Genomic DNA, 20,852 nt, shown 5'->3' with positions numbered 1-20,852 from the left:
ACCTCCCACCTCCCTTCCCTCTGGTAACTACCATACTGTTTTCTATGTCTGTGAGTTTTTGTTTGTTTTCTCTGTTTATTCATTTATTGCTTTCAGTTTTACATCCCACATATGAGTAAAATCATGAGTGACTTTTTCTGACTTATTTTGCTTAGCCTGATATTCTCAAGATCCACCCATGTCACAAATGGCAGCATTTCATCTAAGTAGAATTCCATTGTTTATATGTACCACATCTTTATTCAATCATCTATCAAAGGACACTTCAGTTGTTTTCCATGTCTTGGGCACTGTGAATAATACTGCAGTTAACATATGTCTTATGCATATATCTTTATGAATAAATGTTTTCAAGTTTTTTGGGTAGATACCCAAAAGAGGGGTCACTCGATCATATTTATTTTTAATTTTTTTTTAATTTTTGAGGGACCCTCTGTGCTGTTTTTCATAGTGGCTATATCAGTGTGCCTTTCCACCAGCAGTGAATGAAGGCTCCTTTTTCTCCACAACTTCTCTGACACTTGTTACTTGTTTTATTGATAATAACAATTCTAAGAGGTGTCAGTGATATCTCATTGTAGTTTTGATTTGCATTTGTATGCCTGCTTAGGAGATGTGTTTGTTCAAGTCCCCTGCCCATTTTTAACTGTATGGACATGTTTTCATTTCTCTTGGATAATTAGCCCAGAGTGGGATTTGTGGGTCATATTGTTAGCAAGTGTATGTTTTAACTTTATGGTAAGCTGCCAGTGTTTTCCAATGTGCTTGTACCATTATTATCCTCATTTTACAGATGAGGAAATTAAGGCACTGAAGAATTAAAAGAAAATTGGTATATTGATCAAGATTACGTGAGTACATGCAGTTGTACAGATTCAGTATGTGCATACATTAAAATTTGGCTTTGAAACAGTTCATAGGAGAATATTTATATAAAACTGTTATAAAATTTAGAACAAAAATTGTTACATTGAATTTTAAATTGTTATATTTGAGCAAGGAATGAGCTAAGTAAACTTTTTTTGTTAATTTGGCACCTTTTGTTTGTTTTTTATATGTTTTAATGGGCAATTTGTGAAGAAGTGAATTTATAAAAAATATTAATAAGGTATAAATGTGTCTCAAATCACAAGTTTTTCATAGTCATGTATGCTACATTTGATTAGTCCAATCTTTAGTTTGGTAGTTGTGAAACAGAAAAGAGAAAATTCAAATGGGTAAGTAACTAAAAACAGTAGGAAAATCAACTCAAAAGTATTTATTTGGGAGAAATGATCACAGTCATTTTGTCCATAAAGGGAATGATTATCTCTCTATATATAAAGAGGTAATATGCAAATTATGGGACGCCAGCTCAGGAAGAGGTTGCGTGTGCAGATGGGTGGGGGAGGGCTGCGTGCCACCCCCAGCCCCAGCAGCCTTGGCACAGCTGGGGGTGGGGCTGGGCCCCAGAGCAGAGACACAACACACAGGGGTCCCGCCCCCGCTGGGAGACAGTGCACCAACAGTCCTGCCTCTGTGGGTGAGCTGCAGAGGAAACACCCTTTCTTACAGCTCATTCGCTAAGCTCCCTGGGCGCCACTCGCAGTATTCTTGGTAACTTGGGTAATAAGAATCCAAGAAGGTGAGCTAGGGTTTTCCACCTCACTCCTGGAGGAAAAAATGAAGGTCCACTGCTGGAGGGGCTAAGAAATGTCATATCCTGCCCTAGCCAGTTTGGCTCAGTGGATAGATTCTTGGCCTGTGGACTGCAGGGTCCAGGTTCGATTCTGATCAAGGGCATGTACCTAGGTTGTAGGCTCCTCCTTGGCCAGGGCCCAGGTCAGGGCTCATGCAGGAGGCAAAGTGTGTCTCTCACATTGATGTTTTTCTCTGTCTCTCCCTCTCTCATCCACACTCTCTAAAAATCAATAGAAAAATATCCTCAGGTGAGGATTAAAAAAAAAAAAGAAATGTCATATCCTATGAAAGAGACATTTTGAAAATGCTTAAAGAAAGTTGTCATTTTTTCGTGGTGAAGGAACTGGAGTCCATGTTGATGAAAACACTTTGGTGGCTGCAGTGGCCGGCAGTGGTAGCAGCAGCAGGGTGATGGGGCTGGTGCCTTCCCTGATCCATCGATCACCTTCCGCAGAGAGAGGCCAGACTGCGGCTTAAGCCCCCGAGGGGAGCAGGCAAGCCGTCAGTAGGACATCCCCTGAAGACTCCCAGATTGTGAGAGGGGGAAGGCTGGGCTGACGGAACCCCTCTCCAGTGCACGAATTTCATGCACCAGGCCTCTAGTTTGTTATAAAAATAAATTAAAAACACAGTATTTTCTAGTTAGAATTTGGTCATTTTTAAAAGCTCCATATATTCTAATGAACATTTAAAATCTTCACCTGAAATGTATTTTTAGCCCTCCTTTTAATTGCCAAAATTTGTTTTTCTTCTCATTTTTAAAGGATTGCTTGATGGTAGGTCTACATACTTGTGGTGATCTTGCTTCAAATACTCTACGAATATTTACATCCAATTCTAAAATCAAGGGAGTTTGCAGTGTAGGTTGTTGCTACCACCTCTTATCTGAAGAATTTGAAGACCCAGATAAAGGTAAAATATTTTCCATATCTCATAATTTCATTTATTTCAGCATAATTGGTGCTTTCTAGCTCTCCATTTTTTAACATTGTTGTCATTTTGAATTAACATTTAAAATAATATCTGATATTTTTGCAATTTTAATATATCAATTGAAATTTGATGTACTATCACCTTATGCATTTTGTTATACTTTCTTTGTTCATTAAATGGTTTTAGTGCATGCTGAAAACTGCAAATATTTGAAAATTTTATGTGGTAAAATAATAAAGCTAAGTTCTTTTGTCATGACTATAGAGTTGCAAGGTTTGCTTTTATTTTCAAAATCTTTTCAGTTTTGTGAGAAATATTGGTATTTCTCAAAAATCTTTCATTACTGTATTTTTAAGAGTTAACATTTTATTATTTTAAAAGCTGCAAAACTGTGCAATGACATTAAAATAATGGTATTCAAACTGTGCTCCCTGGACTGAGATGCTGCTTGAAGAGCAAAGAACATCAGGATTTGAAGCACCACATATGCCTTCATCCAGAGCAGCTCTTTTTATATGTTACTAGAGGAGTGGTACACAAAATTTGTGCACGGGGGTTGGGGGGTGTCCCTCAGCCCAGCCTGTACCCTCTCCAATCTGGGACCCCTTGAGGGATGTCTGACCGCCTGTAGTGGGATCGGGCCTAAGCGGTCTGCTGCACATCCTTCTTACAATCCAGGATGGCTGGCTCCCAATCGTTCACCTGCCTTTCCTGATTGCCCCTAACTGCTTTTGTTTGCTAGCCTGATCACCCCCTAACAACTCCCCTGCCAGCCTGATCAACACCTAACTGCTCCCCAGCTGGCCCAATTGCCTCTAACTGTCCTCCCCTGCTAGCCTAGTCACCCCTAACTGCCCTCCTTTGCCAGTCGGGTCAGCCCTGACTGTCCTCCTCTGCAGGCCTGGTCTCCCCCAGCTGCCCTCCTCTGCTTGCCTGGTCATCCCTAACTGCCTTCCCCTGTTAGCCTGGTCACCCCTAACTGCCCTCCCTGCGGGCCTGGGTAACCCCCCTCCCAACTATCCTCCACTGCTGGCCTGGTCCCCCCACAACTGCCCTCCCCTGATGGCCTGGTCTCCCCCAACTGCCCTTCTCTGCTGGCCTGGTGACCCCCAACTGCCCTACCTGCTGGCCTGATCACCCCCCACTGCCCTCCTAACTGCCCTCCCCTGGAGTCCTGGGTCCCCCCCAGCAACCCTCCTCAGCTGACCTGGTCACCCACAATTGCCTACAACTGCCCTCCCCTGCCAGCTATCTTGTGGTGGCCATCTTGTTTCCACATGGGAGCAGCCATGTTTAACCACATGGGGGTGGCCATCTTGTGTGTTTGTAGTGATGGTCAATTTGCATATTTTTCTTTTATTACATAGGATATCTCTTAATAAGATATGGTTTCAAAACTGCTGGTTCAGGTCACTTTATTAATATTAATATAGCAGTTTTCTTCCCTATTAGTTGAATGGAATCTTTATCAACATCCAGTGTCCCTTGCTAAGAATTCTTAAGCCAGGAAGCTGTGTGCATATGGATGGTATTGTTTGTTCTTTTCTCAGTTTTAAAATCCAAATGAATAGGAAATTTTTACTTTTTATTTAGTTGTGTATAAGAGGCAAAAATTATCATTATATAATTATATTGAAATTTGACTGGGTGAGACAGAGGTCATCTATAGACCTGGCAGAGGTTTTTATAAAAAATATTTAATCGAATTTGATTTTTTTATGTCAGAGATTTTTAAAGTATCTTTTATGAAAGGTGCGTAGAAGAAAATTTTTTAATATATACAGATACATTGATTGAGAAAAAAAATGGCAAAAAGTTAACAATAGTTTAATTTAGATGGAGAATATATGTTTTTCTTGCCATTTTTTCTAATTTTATTCAGAGTACAAAAATCTTCAAGATAAAAATTTGGAGAAAATTGTGAACCTAAAAAAAGAAATAAAACACTCACATATCTATATTATATTACAATATTTTTGTGCATCTTTTCTAAATGAAAGAAAAAAAAACTCTTTAATACAATCAGAATTTTATAGCTTTTAAAACATTCTCTCTGAAATACATCAGTCTTTTCCATGCTTTAATATTTCTGATTCTATTTTTTCATCAATTTATTTTGTTCATTAAATTCCACATATAAGTGGGATCATGTGATATTTGTTTTTGTCTGTCCGGCTTATTTCACTTAGCATAATCTCCAGGTCACACCATGCAGTCTCAAAGGGTAAGAAATCCTTCTTTTTTACAGCTGCATAGTATTCCGTTGTGTGTATGTACCACAGTTGTTGTTTTTTTTATCCATTCATCTACCATTGGGCATACGGCCTGTTTCTAAATCTTAGCTATGGTCAATAACTCTGCTAGGAGTTTCTTTAATCATAGGCTCTACTGGGGGTGGGTAGACAGTTGGTGTGTCTTTCAGTTCAGAGGTATTGTCCTTCAGTATATTAACTTCAGCTGCCTGCTTCCTTCTTTCCTCTGTATTATCATGCTCCCAAAATGCCTTCCCCTTCCAAAGGACTCCTCTTCTTAAGACTGTCATCCCTGATCATGAGGTCACAGACCTACTTTCAGTATTTCCCACCATGGGGCAATACTCCCTTTTGAACAAGTGATTAGGAATAGGGAAGAAAATCAATGTTCCTACACTGACCACCAGGGGGCAGACACTCTGACTGGTAGGTTGCCTTGTTGCTGGGGTCCGGCCAGTCAGGATTGGGCAAGATGAGCCAGACACACCCTGGAGCCTCCTGCAGTCCCTCCCCTGCTGGCCAGCCCTGATCAAGCCCCCATTGGGATTGGGCTAGACACTCCAGACATGCCCTTCAGCCTTCCTGCAGTCCCTCTTGAGCCCCAATCATGTACCAGTGGGGTCCCTCGGCCTGGCCTGTGCCCTCTCGCAATCTGGGACCCCTCTGGGGATGTCAGAGAGCCGCATGCCAGGCTGAGGGACCCTACTGATACACAAATCCATGCACCACGCCTCTAGTGTTAAAACAAATAATAATACAAGAATATACTTGAGTTTTATTTACTCACAACTGTAAACCTATTTTTACCCACCCCTCTATACTATATAGTACTAGTATTCCTTACTAAATTAGAAATCTACCACTATACAGTTTGATCATTATATTTTAACTAACTTACAAGGCCAGATGTTTGCATGCATATTTCCTGTCATATATATCCAGCACTAGGTGCCATGGAGTTATATCTCTGAGTGATCAAGTATGTCATGTGTCTCTTCCTTCACATCTTACACACCTACCCCTCACCCTCACTTTGTTTGCACAGCTGTTTTTGAGTTTGACTTGGGGCAGTGTTGCCCTTTGGGATGTAAATTTGAGTTATTAATAGTCCAACATAGTATACTAGAAAAGTCTGGTATGTATACTACAACTTTTTATGATGATATGTACTATGTAAACATTATGCGTTTAACATGAATATGTTTACCCAGTACACTGTGGTAGACCAGAGAGGCGGTCTTTCATGAATGTCAATTTTCAAAAGTACCGCAAAGCTCTCTGACCCACTATGAATACCAAAGTTAGACCATATGTTTTAAAAACTGCCTTTAAATATTTATATATTATGGGCCAGTAGTTCCTAGGAGAACAAGAAATACCAGAAACAGTTTTATTGCAGTGCTTTATAGAATATATATATATATATATATATATATATATATATATATATATATATTTGTCTAAGCTTGACATGTTTCATTGTTTTGTCTTAATATTGATTATTATCATAATTAATTCTTCAATACTTACATTATTTCTTCCCCTAGAAGTTGGAGAGAGAATTTCTTTAGGTGGTTTTCCCCAGAAAGGTAGAAACACACTGTAGCAAACACTACTGGTTACCTGTCCAGATCCACGTATCTCTTCCTCCTCACTGACTGACTGCTCAGCCGTAGGTTATTGGGAAGATTGAGGCCTTCTGTAGCCTCACAAGCAGGTGAATGTGAATCTAGACTATTACTGTAATTCCATGTGCATAGTAATGGGTAAGAGACAGAGTTCTCAACAGTGAGGTGTGAAGAGCATGTCTTCTAGGAGGTTTCTGGAAATTTTATCTTGTTGTTAAAATTGAACAGAAGGCAAGAACATCATCACTTTCCTTCTCTGCCTCTGGACTTGGTCATCCATATGTTCAGCCTACTATGTATTCTGTCAGAAATTGGTATTAGTGGTTTGAGTCCTGCAGGCCCAGTCTGAGGGATGAAAGATAATTTTACTTTTCCTGATCATTTCAGAGGCTTAGGAGAGCAGGAGAGTAAAGAAAGAGCTCAGACCCCAAATAGTCACACCAGCTGGTATCACTGAGCTTCTTCCTTGGCCTTAATAGGAGTCTCTTCTACCGTGTTTCCCCGAAAATAAGACCTAGCGCATGGAAAGATAAGACATCCCCTGAAAATAAGACCTAGCGCAACTTTGGGAGAAAAAATTAATATAAGACACTGTCTTATTTTCGGGGAAACAGGGTAGGAGCAAACGTTGTCATTAAATAGATTTGTGCTTTGTGTTTCCTCACCTCTTCCCAGCCCAAGGCCAGGCAGCCTTTTAGATTATTAGTGCCCTCCAGAAAACTGCAGAACGTTGGAGTCAAATATAAATGGTGTAACCTCTGAAAGCTGTTAGTCTACTTTCATGTTTGTTCCCAGCGTTAATGTGTTACAGGGTTTGAATGTGATTTTCCCAAAGATCCCTCCATTCACTTTTTTGTTTTTTAAACCAGGGAAGGGCTGCCGATCATCTTTTAATGGCACCTTTCAATCTTGTCCTGCCGTTTTTGTATCAAACACACTTGTCAAGGGCATATGATATCTATTCTACTGTAGATTGTATCTCAATGTATGTTACCCGGAGGAATTTTCTGGAGGAGGCTAGATATGTATATAGTCGCTGTCTTTGAGGATTAACAGTTGGTTTCATCACTGTAAATGTAGAAGCACTTCACCTGGAAATCTGTCTTGGGGTTGAATAAAAATATGTTGCGCACTAGAGGCCCAATGCACAAAATTTGTGCTAGGGCCTTGGCCCTCGCCTGCCGCCCTATGGTCAGGGGCCTCTGCTCCTTTTGCCTTGGCCCCTACCCGCTGCGGCTTTGTCCAGAAGGAAGGATGTCCGGTCTAATTAGCATATTATGCTTTTATCATTGTATATATTATTTCAAAATTTAAAATACGGTTTAAAAATAAGATTGTTTTAATTTTGAGATTTTTCAGTATGCAGTATTAAAAAGTCATAAGACAGTACTAGCTAGTTAATATCATTAAATCATGTCTTGTATCATCCAGAAAGGTGTGACTCATTTCATAATCAAATTAGTAGGAGTGAATTAATCCCATTGCAATAATTCAGTTGCTATCTTTTCAGTAAAGATTTGACAGTACTTTCTATATAATATAATATGGATTTTATTAAATCTTTCTGTTTGCTATGTGTGTTTAGTGCTAGAAGTTTAGAAGGTGTAGGAATAAAGCATGATTTCTCTTTACAAAAGAGCATGTATTTCACTTGCATCTTTAGAGTGGGAGATGTGACTTTTTTCTGAGGAACTCTCCTATTACAGTTCAGCGAGATCTCAGCTAAATCAGAACGTGTATTTTTTAAGCATTGCTGAATCCACACAAAAATGGGGGGAGAATTCTTTGTGGATCAAGAAAAATCACAAGAGTTAAAAGGAGAGAAGGAAGAAGAGGAGTTGAAACCAGAGCAGGGAACTGTGAGCCATAAAGGTTGCAGACAAGTGTCCTGAGGCAAACGCTTATTACACTGGAATCTAGACACTAATATTGGGCATTGTCAGGACCTGTGATTCTCAACTATAAGATTCAATGGGACCCTAACAGTGGAACAGTAGAGAACGGAAAGTGAACCAGAAATCATGGGACCAAGGCTAGGGGAACTAACCTAACAGAAGTATTTGCCCCAACTGTTTACAATAGTAATCAAAAGGTAATCTCCAGTTAGATATGAGTTCGTATCTATTATCAGAGTCTTAATGGAAAATTTGAGCACATACAAAAAGAGTTTCTGATCAGGTGCAAAACTATCCATGTTGGTTAATAAATGTTAATCTTTTCATGAGCACTTGCTATGAATGAAGCACTATTTACAATACTTTACTTTTATTAACTCCTTTATTTATCACAATACCCCTATCAAGTAGTACTGTTTTTATTTTATCCATGTGTACATGAGAAAACTGAATCATAGAGAGGTTAAGTAACCTGCCTCAGGTCATTGTTAATAAGTAAAGAAGTTAGCATTTAGACCAGTCAAATCTGGCTTTAGAGTCACACTCTTAATATTTAGCCTCCTATGGACATTCTGTTAAATTTTAAAATATCAGGGATATAACCCAGTGTTAGCATTCTGGAATGGGTTCCAGTTTTACCAGAGGACTAGAATCTAAACCAAAACCTGAGACACAAGCATAGGAGACTCTGTGATAAAATGAAGTAAGAAGGGGAAGCTTTACCTTGGAGACACACAAAGTCTAGTTCTTCCTAGATATAAAGCAGAGACCAAACATGAAACAGAAGACTATTCTAACCATCACCTGTTTTTAAGAATAGTGCTTCTTAAACATGGAAAAGCTTGGTTAGTTTGAATGCAGGAACTGGGTAAGGCCATAGACTTTGGCAGAGAGTGAGACAGTTTTGGGATTGGTAAATAATTCCTCACTAGCAATGGATTAAGACAGTTTTCTAAACTCTGCCCCTCTCTTTAGTTTTTGTGCCCTGTAACGTGTTCACAGTTTAATAAAGTGACCTGGTACTATTTTTTTCCTCTCTGAAATATTTAAGGTGAGGTGTCTCTGAGTGTCCTAGCACATGGAAGTACTCATCTTTTGTCTTTGGGGCAATACTATCTTTAAAAGGCCGCTATTTTGTGTTAAGATTCAATAAATATATGTATTCATTATAAGATAAATGTAGCATCTCCCCCGTTCTGCTTCTTTATGTAGATGTCAGGTCTTTTGTTTACTAGGATTAAGATTTCATTGAACTGGCATGATTTTATTAGCTATATCCTGCTTTTTATTTCTCCTTTTATAACCTGTTCCATATAATTACCTTCTTATTTTTTTAAATTCATTTTCTATTTGTATGGGCCTCTAGGGAAAGGAGAATGTGAACGTTTTAGGGTAAATTCTGCCTATAATATAGGAGGCATTTGACTTCTGAAAAGCCACGTCTTGGAAAGAAAGAAAATAGTGGTTAACCATTCCTAGCAGCTAAACCAGAATCTGAGTTTTAATACTTTCAACTGTAAATATAGCAAGATCATCTAATAGTGGAATAAGCAATAAAGCCATTAATTTCCTCACATAACCAAAAGTCAGAAGGTGGTTCACTGACTTGGTGACACTAGCACACTGGTTTCACATCTGGACTTCTCTCTAAGGGCTGCAAAGTGACTGCTGCACTTATCAGCATCACGTCTTCCTGAGAAGTGGGATGCTTCCTCCTCAATCATTCTCTTCTTTTGTCAAGGAGAGGGGAAAGAAAAAAAAAGTCTGTCCAGAAATTTCTTAGCAGAATTGTTTCATCTCTCATTGTCTAGACATGATTCACCATATCACTTCTAGCTGCAAGGGAGTCTGGAAAAGTGACTGACTTTTTCATCCTCTGTGGTGAGGCAGGCAAAGTAGATAGGCATTCAGAATGACTATGTGGCCGAAACCAGTTTGGCTCAGTGGTAGAGCATCGGTCTGTGGACTGAAAGGTCCCAGGTTTGATTCCGGTCAAGGGCATGTACCTTGGTTGCAGGCACATCCCCAGTAGGGGGTGTGCAAGAGGCAGCTGATCGATGATTCTCTCTCATCGACGTTTCTGGCTCTCTATCTCTCTCCCTTCCTCTTTGTAAAAAATCAATAATATATATATATATATTTTTAAAATGACTGTCTGGCCCTAGCCGGTTTGGCTCAGTGGATATAGCATCAGCCTGCAGACTGAAGGGTCCCAGATTCGATTCCAGCCAAGGGGCACATGCCTGGGTTGTGGGCTTGGTCCCCAGTAGAGAGCATGCAGGAGGCAGCCAATCCATGATTCTCATCATTGATGTTTCTGTCTCTATCCCTCTCCCTTCCCCTCTGAAATCAATAAAAATATATTAAAAAAATAATAATGACTGGCCCTGGTCAGTTTGGCTCTGTGGATAGAGCTTAGGCCTATGGACTGAAGGGTCCCAAGTTTGATTCCGATCAAGGGCACATGTCCAGGTTGTGGGCTCAATCCCATTGTAGGGCATGCAGGAGGCAGCTTATCAGTGATTCTCATCATTGGTGTTTCCATCTCTCCCTCTCCCTTTCTCACTAAAATCAATAAAAATAATAAAAAAAGAATGACTATCTGTCAAATAGCTTAATAACATCTTCAAAACATCCACCCTTTTCCTCTTTTTACTGCCCAACCCCCTCTTCCTTTCTTCCTCCTTTCTTCTGACTTCTCCCTATTTTATGTCCTGATTTGAGGGTTGAGAAGAGTAACATAAAAATGCTCTCAAGAAAGGAGAAGTGCATGATTTCTTCATGTTTTTTTTTGTGTTTTTTTATTTTTGCTTTGGTACCTACCACACTATTTAATCAAGGCTGGTTTAAAATTTGTCTCTCACAATAGACTCTCAGCAACATTAGGACAAAAAACTTACCTGTGAAATTTTTCTTTGAATGCCCAGTATTCACCATAACATGTGATATATAACAAATGCTCAATAAAGAAATAACACAAAAGTATAGATTATGATTCAGTACTGGTTAAAATTAATGGAGAAATAAGGCACTTGATAAGACATCTTGAGATGAAATTATTACATTGACACAGGAATTTGGGAATTCTTGGGGTACTAGGCTGGCTTTGCCCTTCTTAGCAAAGAGAAGAAGCAGAAAGTTAAAGAAGAATGTTTACATTCCAGAGACTACTGGAGCAAAATGATGAGAACACACTATCCTGGTGAGACAGGGGTTTTATTTAACTTAAAATCTACACAAACTCACATTTCTTTGTGATCATAAATTATAATTCCTCTTTGTGATCATAAATTATTATTCCATTGTGTAGATCTACCATAGTTTTTTGATCCAATCATCTGCTGATGGGCACCTAGGCTGTTTCCAAATTCTGGCTATTGTAGATTGTGCTGCTATGAACATAGGGGTGCATATATCCTTTCTGATTGGTGTTTATAGTTTCTTGGGATATATTCCTAGGAGTGGGATTACTGGGTCAAATGGGAGTTCCATTTTCAGTTTTTTGAGGAAACTCCACAGTGGTTGCACCAGTCTGCATTCTCACCAGCAGTGCAGGAGGGTTCCTTTTTCTCCGCAACCTCGCCCACACCTGTCGTTTGTTGATTTGTTGATGTTGGCCATTCTGACAGGTGTGAGATGGTACCGCATTGTTGTTTTGATTTGCATCTCTCGGATAATTACTGACTTAGAGCATGTTTTCTTGTGCCTTTTGGCCTTCCTTCTATCTTCTTTTGAAAATATTCTATTTAGGTCCATAGCCCATTTTATAATTGGATCATTCATCTTCCTTTTATTTAGTTGTATAAGCTGTCTGTAGATGTTGGAGGTTAAACCTTTATCAGTGGTAACATTTGCAAATATGTTCTCCCACACAGTGGGCTTTCTTGTTGTTTTGTTGATGGTTTCTTTTGCTGTAAAAAGCTTTTTATTTTGATGTAGTCCCATTTGTTTATTTTCTCTTTACTATTAAATGTTATAAAGTATTGGTCACAATCCACTAAATTGACTTCATGACCCATTAATGGTTATAGACAGTGGTCTGATGATAAATGTTTAGTGATTGGCTCTGCCCCAGAATAAAAGCCCTAACATCAATGTTTCCTGATTTCCATGGTGTAAATACACCCAGCGTGACCAATTTCAAGCTACCAACCTGATGTTACTGAAGGCTGCTCTGGGAAGGGATGATAATCAGCTTTCTCTAGAGCCACTATAGCCAGCTTCATCACACCACTGTTTGTAACCCACAGTTTAAAATAAATATGTTTGTTTGTTTTAAGTTAAGTGAATATGCTCATTTAAGCTGGAAATCACCTTATCTGTAAACTGTCCCAAAGAGTATGTAGCAGATGCTAAATACATATTTGTTAAAAAAAAAAAAAAAGTCAATTGCTTTGTTTTGACAAATATAAAAAATATGTCTCCCTATGTTTGTTTCTTTTCAGTTCAGTTTTTACATAAGAACTTCAATTTCTTAACTGATTATCACAGGGATTTTCCAAATTAATAAAATTTAGAGTTGGAAGAGAAAATATTTTTCTTCATTTATATGTATTATGATGCCTACTATATCATTTGTTCATTATTTGAATTCTTTTCTAAGAATTATAGCATAAAATTTGAGAAAATGGAAAAATTGACAATAAATTACAAGTAATTACACTTTAAAATCTTTAAATAAAACTTTAAAACCAAATGCATGATAAATGATTGATTATATCTGAAATTCATGTCAGAGAACTTTCTTTTAGCCTTTCTATAAGTCATTCATATTTGATCCAGAATCTGAATGTTGGGGCCCAGAAACTCCTTAGCAGCTCCTACTAATTTAAAACCAATCTTAAGTTAAAATGAAGACTAAAATTATGAGAACAGAATAGATGATTTAGGAACAACAACATTGGGCATTGAGATTATCAACAAACATTCATTATAAAATGTGCTGAAATTTGGGAAACACTCGAGAAACTGCGTACCCACCAACTTCCCACTTTGCTAGATACCAGGGATTTCTAGATAAAATGGTTTAAAGAAATTTACAACCCAATGGGAAGACAGACAACAGGTCAGTTGTAATGCAGTGTGATAGATGCTGTATTAAGTAAGTTACTTGGGAAGCAGAGATAGTGATACCTAAATGCTCAAGGGAGTCTAAGAAGACCACATAGAAGAAGAAACTCTTCAGCTAAAGTTTTACTTCTGCCTCTGTAGTGCTGCAGCCTTGGATAAATTAGTTAATCTTTGTGGATCACCTGTAAATTTGAGAAAAGAAAGAGGTTAATTAGATGATATTGGAGGTCTCTGATGACTAATCATATGATCCTGTCATTTAAATGGAACTTTATGAAACATGCTTTTTATTTCAACTGAATCTCACCTTTATTAATCATGATGTTTAGTTTCAGTTTTAATCTTTTTTTAAAAATTATATTGGGTTTGCTAAAAAAAAAAAAAAAAAATTCTTTGCTTTCTTGCTATGATTCTGCGCTTGAATGATAATGTGAAGTTTTTGAATATCATTCTTTTAAATCTATGCCAGTGTAATAATGGCCATAAATTTTGTTTTTCCCAAAGTTTTATAAGTTTACTTTTTAAGAGGTAAAATTATGTAATAATGACTCAGTAAATGCCTATTTAAGATTTCATTTACTTAACTATTAACAGTTCATTAGTTCAGTAATTCAGCCAGAGACTATCGAGAGCTATCAGCTCGACTAAGGTATTGGTCTTGTAATCTTAGAGCAGATAAGTAGACTCTACTGTTAGCCTTGTAGGTTTTACTATTTTGTTACATATCACATTACTTCTCACCATTCAACTGGCTTATGAATCAGAACAATTCTTGCCAGTTAATATGGGATGAACACAAAGGTTTTTAGATGTACTTGGCAGTCTTTGCACAATTACCTCACACAGACAGCTGTATCCGATCTTCAGTCAGTTGTGTGTTTTCCAGAGTGTTGGCACTGATTTTACTTATATCGGGCATCTTTTGCTTGCTAGACATAGTTAGATATAGAGTTTTAATATATTTTCCCATTTCTTTTGCTCCTCATTTTTGTGTGACTAATATAAAGTGGTTCTTAAAACTCATTCAGCATTAAAATAGCTCTCTGTGTTTATGATAAATAAAAGAAGTCAAGAATGTAATTAAATCTAAAATAGAAAATTAATATATCCACTTAAAAGAAGTAGTAAAGAAAAATAGGTTATGCTTCAAAGATAAAATCAAAGCTGATAGAAATTCTTACTGGAAAGTTGACTATCAAATGAATATGAAACAGACTTTTCAAAAACAATAAATTTATTTTTTTAAGTACAGTTGGTATGCAATATTATATTAGTTTTGGGTGTATAATACTTGAATTGACATTTATGTCCCTGAAAATGCAGTTACCACACTAAGTATAGTAATAATCTGTCACCATGCTAATTTATCACAATATTATTGACTATATTACCCTTCACTATTTCACCCAATTCCCCTCCCCTCTGGCAACCATTATTTGATTTCTGTTTATACAAGTCTGGTTTTGTTTTGTTCATTTGCTTTGCTTCTTTAGATTCCATATGCAAGTGAAACCATACCATGTTTGTCTTTCTCTGACTTATTTAATTTAGTATAATAACCTCAAGGTCCATCCATGTTGTCACAAATGGCAAGATTTCATTTTTTTTTTTTTTTATTGCTGAGGAATATTTCATTGTATATGTATTCTGCATCTTCTTTATCCATTCCTCTTTTGATGGACACCTAAGTTGCTTTCCATATGTTGGCAATTGTAAATAATGCTGGCAATGAGCATAGGGTGCATGAATGTTTTCAAATTAGTGCTTTCATTTTTTTCAGATAAATACGCAGAAGTGTAATTGCTGATCATATATTATTTTAGTTTTTTTGAGGAATTTCTATACTGTTCTCCATAGTGCCTGCATAAGTTTGCAGTCCCACCAACAATGCATAAGGACTCCCCTTTTCCCCCATCCTCACCAACACATGCTATTTGTTGACTTTTAAAAATAGCCATTCTTAGGGGTATGAGGTGGTATCTCAATGTGGTTTTAATTTGCATTTCCCTGGTGCTGAGCATCTTTTCATGTGTCTGTTGGCTGTCTGTATGTCTTCTTTAGGAAAAAGGTCTCTTCATGTCTTCTGGCCATTTTTTGAAAACAGGATTAAAAAGAACTAGCTTACATCTTACTAGTTTTATAAGCAAATTTGTATTTGTATACTTTGGAGCACATGATCTTGAAAAATATTTTGTTATAAATATGTATTCTCTCATTTCTCCCTCTCCCCCCCTCCCCCATGGTAAACAAATTTTTAAGCAAGTTTTCCAATTTTTTTTCCATCATCAGTCTGGCACAGTGAATAAATTTTTCGTGGGAAACATCATGATTTATAATATTAATGTCAACACTGTCTTATAGACTTAATATTTCAGATGTTCCATTTTAAGATTAGAGTCTTGATAAAAGATTATGTGGAGTCTATAAGAGCAAGCAGGGGAAACTTGTCTCGAAGAGTAAGAAGTGCCATTGGGAAGCTGCTATCACAGTGTTTGTCAGGCCAGCAATGTTTTCACTCAGCACCAGACTTTGCCATTATTATAGCCATGCATGAAAATACTAAGACAGTAGTATCTAGACTGATTGCATTAAGAAACATTGTTTTATGCCCAGCTGGCATGGCTCAGTGGTTGAACATCAACCTATGAACCAGGAAGTCACCATTCTATTCCTGGTGAGGGCATATGCCTGGGTTGTGGGCTTGGTCCCCAGTGTGGGGTGTGCAGGAGGCAGCCAGTCAGTGACTCTCTCGCATTGATGTTTCTATTTCTCTGTCCCTCTTCCTTCCTCTCTAAAATTAATAAACAAATATTTTCAAAAAAGAAACAGTGTTTTAGTATAGACATGATTCTATTAAAGTAATATATACATTTTTAACTGAGTGTTTAGGTTGGGTTTTTTGGGGGGTTTTTTGGGTGTGTGTGTGTATAAGATTCTTTACATATTCCCTTGAGATTACATAGCTGTACTTTTAATCAAAGGAGAGTGAAGTACTAATGTATTGATTATATAATAGAATTAGAAGTGTAAGAAAAATGAGACACTTTCTATTCCTTTAGGGAGCTTATGATATAGTGAGGAATTCAGAAGGAATTACATAGACCTTCCATGTATGTTTGAGAGTAATATATTCATGCCCCTATGGATCTTAATAAGCTAGGAACATCAATTATTAAAAAAAAAATGAATGAAAGAAGTAATGAATGATGAGCATCTAAACCAAGTGCTTATTAAAACTAGATGAGGGAGTAATTTTTTTATGAATGAAAACTTTCTAAAAAAGGTAACATTTGGTCTTCATTTAGAAAGATGAATGAGATAAGGAAAGATATTTTGAGAACTTTGTGGAGAAAGGCATAGAGGCAGAAACTATGTTGTATATTCTGAGTAAGGCAAGTCCTTATGGACATATGGCAGAGAGTAAGATGGGAATGAAGGTGAAGATATGAAAATATGAAAAATAAATAATAACAATAAATTTTCTTTAAAAATAAAATATAGCTAGAAAGAAAAACAAATTAGGGCCAGATTGTGATAGCTTTGAATGGTATGCTGAGATCTTAGAATATTATTCAGTAAGAGACAAAGTATACTTTGTTCCATAAAAATATCTTTTATGTGTTTGTTTAATGCAAAAGAGTTGCATAAATTAATCTACATTTTTTAGCATGGAGCTAAATCAGAGACAGGGAGACTAGTTAGGAAGCAGCTGTAAATGTCAAAGCAAGGATACATTATTATAGATAGGAATCATAGGAGAAGTCAGCAATTGACTAGGACTTTTTCAAAGGTAAACCAACTGACTTGGTGACCGACGGTGGGGAAATTGGTAGAGCGGAGAGGCCATGAAAGCTAAAGATAATGACAAGGTTTTAGCTTTGTTGATTATATAATGACATATTATTGGTGAAAATCAGATTTGTGGGCTCAAGAAATTAGTTTGGTTTTGCATATATTTAATTTTAGAAATGTTAAGCAAACAGTTTAAAATTCGTATTTAGAAATTCAGAAAGAAGTTGATACTGGAGATGTGTAGGGACTAAATTTAAAGGAGTATATGTTAATTGCTTAAGAAAAGAATTTAAAGAGTGGAAACAGAAAACTTGCGATAATGTAATATTGAGTACACTAATGTTTGAAGAGTAGGTAGAAGAAAGAGCCTTTGAAAAGAAGAACCTGCTATCAAAACCAAAAATGGCTGGAAGGAGGGGTCAATTAGGGAGACATATGTAAAACTTTAGTCCATAAATATACATATAAAGAGAAACAAGTTTTAACATAGTATTGAAATTTAAAAGAATTTCAATACTATGAAATTTATGGACTGGTCAAATAAAATGATAGCCAAGATTGATTATTTTTGTTGACTTCAGGGATGGCATTCTAAAGAATGGAAACAGAACAGATTGTATTAGGTTAGTCATTATCTATTCATTAAACGAACAGTTTCTTTTATCCTCCTAAGTACCAGGTAATGTAAAACTTGTGGAAGAATAACTGGATAGTGCAGAAGTAGAAGTAAATATTAAATTTTTAGAATCACAGTCATTATAACATTATTCAAACACTTACTTAGCATTGTTTTAAGCCCTTACCTACATTTTTATTTAATATCAAAACTGTTGCTGTAGTTTTCCTCTCTGCAGATAGGGAAACTGAATTATAAAGATAGTAACTTTCCCAAGATGACACAAAACTGGTAAGCAGGGTAGCCAGTTAAAATAATAAAAGCACACATTGACCAAAGCTTCTATGAAGCAGTGCTAATGGATAGTCTAAAAACATACATAGTAATGCTAATGAAGAAAAGCTTGGGGAGGCAAAGTTAAAAAATTAATTGTGAAATTGCCATGAGAATATTAGATATAAGTTTTGCTAGTTTGCTATGACAAATAATTTTTGAGGTTAAGTTACTTGTTTTATAAATCTCTATATTCATTATCACCTATTTTAGCATGTGTCTTACTTTTTTCAACAATAGTAGAAGTTGATTCATTCGTTCAAAAATATATATTGAATTTGAGATAGCACCAGTGAACAAAAGAAACAAAAATCCCTGTGTACAGGGAGTTTACATTATGTTCTAATGGAGACCAGGACAATGGTGTGGGTTGAGAGGGGATAGACAGACAATAAACAATAAATAACTTAAGAAAGTAAATTAAATAGGGAGACAGAGGTAGCCTCATTAAATGGTGAGATTTCAGCAAAGACTTGAAAAAGGTAAGCAAGTTACAAAATGGATAGCGGGGGAGGGGGGGAAATCATTCCATACAAGGAGGCAATCTGGTGTGTTTGAGGAATCGCAAGAAGCCAGAGTGGAAGTGAGGGAACAGTAGAAGAGGAAGGAGATCAGAGAGGTCATAGCTTTGGGTGGAGGGTTATATAGAGCTGTGTAGTACATTATGTCTTTTACTCTAAGAGAAATGGGAATCAGGGAGTTAAGCAGATGGTATACATCAATTAGAATAACTTGAATTTTATTTACAAATGGATTATTTACAAAGACACGGGTGAAGAAGAGAGGAAATAGTGTAGAAATCAGGGGCTTACCATGCCTATGTTCAAAAGGATAAGGGGAGGAAGAAGTAACTGAAACCTTAAAGGAGAATGACTTAAGGATTGGCTGGCTTTAGAGGTGACCTTCGGTCAGTGGGTGGCTACCTCTCAGAGAGGCAACCAAGACTATGAATATTCTGACCTCAGTCTTTTCTGTCTCTAATCTTCTGCCTAGACTCACCATTGGTCAAACATAGTCAACAGCTATATAGATGGTATAGGAACCAATTGACAAAGTCCATATGAGTTAGCATCCAGAGGGGTACCTCTAATCAAATGTATTTATGTCATTTGTTGTGACTTGTCTTCCACCTCTCCTCAAATGTCAAAATTTTGCATTTTGTAATTCAGTCTGTCATTACCAAAATTGCGTATATCCTATAACCACTTTTCTGAAATTTTCTTTATTTTTTCTAATAAAAACAAAAAAACTAATCTTTTCCTAAGGAAGCACACTTCCCATACACCTCAAGCAGTGGATTTTTCTGTTTCACATACCTTGTGTGATATAATTAGCTTCCTTATTGCTAATTCTACACTGTGTATCATCGAATGCTATTTGAGAAATCACCCCAAAATTAGATGGCTTAAAGCCACATAATTTTTATTATTTCTCACAGTTTCTGTGGGTCAAGAATTTGGGAGCAACTTGGGTGTGGGTTTTTTATATTCTTTTCTTGGAAACAATATACCATACCCCTTTCAATGGAATGAATTTTCCAGAAATACTGTTGCACTTGCAATCTAATATTAAGTACTAATTTTTTCCAAAGTTTTCTTTAGATTATTACTGAGGTAGGGTTGTTTTACCTTTTTCAGGCAAGTGGGCATGCTTTGTTCCTAGCAGCATAAGGTGAATTGCAGAGCAGTGATGGTACACTAATTATATCTTCCATTAAAAATTCACTGTATATTTTTTAAATGAGATTCCCTTCACATTTATACAATAAGCTGACTTTGGTCTCCTCTTTCCCACTGTTACAAGTTCATTTTTTTGGCACTTGTTTGAGATATTACAAGTTAGAAAATTGCTAGTTAATTATTTTGAAGTATAAAATAATCTAGTATTATGGTTTTTTTGGTATTAACTAATCCTTTTAAGACCTACTTTGTTTCTTTGTTTTTTTTTCTTTCTTTCTTTCATTAGATATTCCTTTAATCTCATGGTTTGCTTCCTCAGTTAAGTCTCCACTCAAATATCACATCCTCAAAGAAGACTTCTGCATAATTAGGACAGAACTATCCAACTATGGGTGCTTTGTGAGTGTTCCTGAGACACGGCTTCCTGCAACCCATGGGTTTTGCTTCAACACAATCATCCTGTTCTGATTATTCCAGTTTGACATACAAATTTTGCCATATTCCAAGAGTGCTGAGCTATAAAAAGTTTGGAAAGCATTACATTAAGATAAAGATTTAGATGTGAAGTGGTTCAGACTCAAACAGTGGCAGAGGGATATTTACCTTTCAGTCCAGAAGTAGGTGATTGGAGCTGGTATGAGCACTCGGTAACAAAGTCTTCCAAGAACCCAGAATCCTTTTATTTTGCTGTGCCATCCTGTGCTGCTCTTGGTTACACGGTCCTAGGTGGCTTGCCCCTCCCTTTGAACATATGACCTAGAATCTGCACACATCATTTCTGCTCACATTCAGTTCTGCAAAACTTAGTCTTATCACTATCCTAATGGCTGCACTTAAGTCTGCAAATTGCAGTCTCTAATCTGAATAGCTAAAAATTGAATGTTATCTTAATATAAGGAACAAGGAGAGAATGGATAGAGAGGAGGAAGAACTAGCTGTTTTATTGGTTAGTACTTTTCCTAAACACCCTGAAT

The 20,852-nt window shown here is 36.9% G+C and overlaps 1 protein-coding gene across 2 annotated transcripts in view; it reads left to right on the top strand.

Annotated features, from left to right (window-relative positions):
* Positions 1-20,852, top strand: part of METTL25 (methyltransferase like 25) — an 86,087-nt gene that overhangs the window by 27,911 nt on the left and 37,324 nt on the right. For both annotated transcript variants that reach the window (XR_014794618.1, XM_084878859.1), the window contains exon 5: positions 2,445-2,592. Coding sequence is in view for 1 of the 2 variants with exons in the window: in XM_084878859.1 (XP_084734985.1) it covers positions 2,445-2,592 (148 nt within the window). In the remaining variant the exon portion in view is untranslated. The remainder of the gene's footprint in view (positions 1-2,444; positions 2,593-20,852) is intronic.

Source organism: Pipistrellus hanaki, assembly GCF_964339955.1.
Source record: "Pipistrellus hanaki genome assembly, chromosome: 3".
NCBI classification, from domain to species: domain Eukaryota; kingdom Metazoa; phylum Chordata; class Mammalia; order Chiroptera; family Vespertilionidae; genus Pipistrellus; species Pipistrellus hanaki.
The sequence above is the reverse complement of the archived record's forward strand: the minus strand, read 5'-3'. Positions and strand labels throughout refer to the sequence as shown.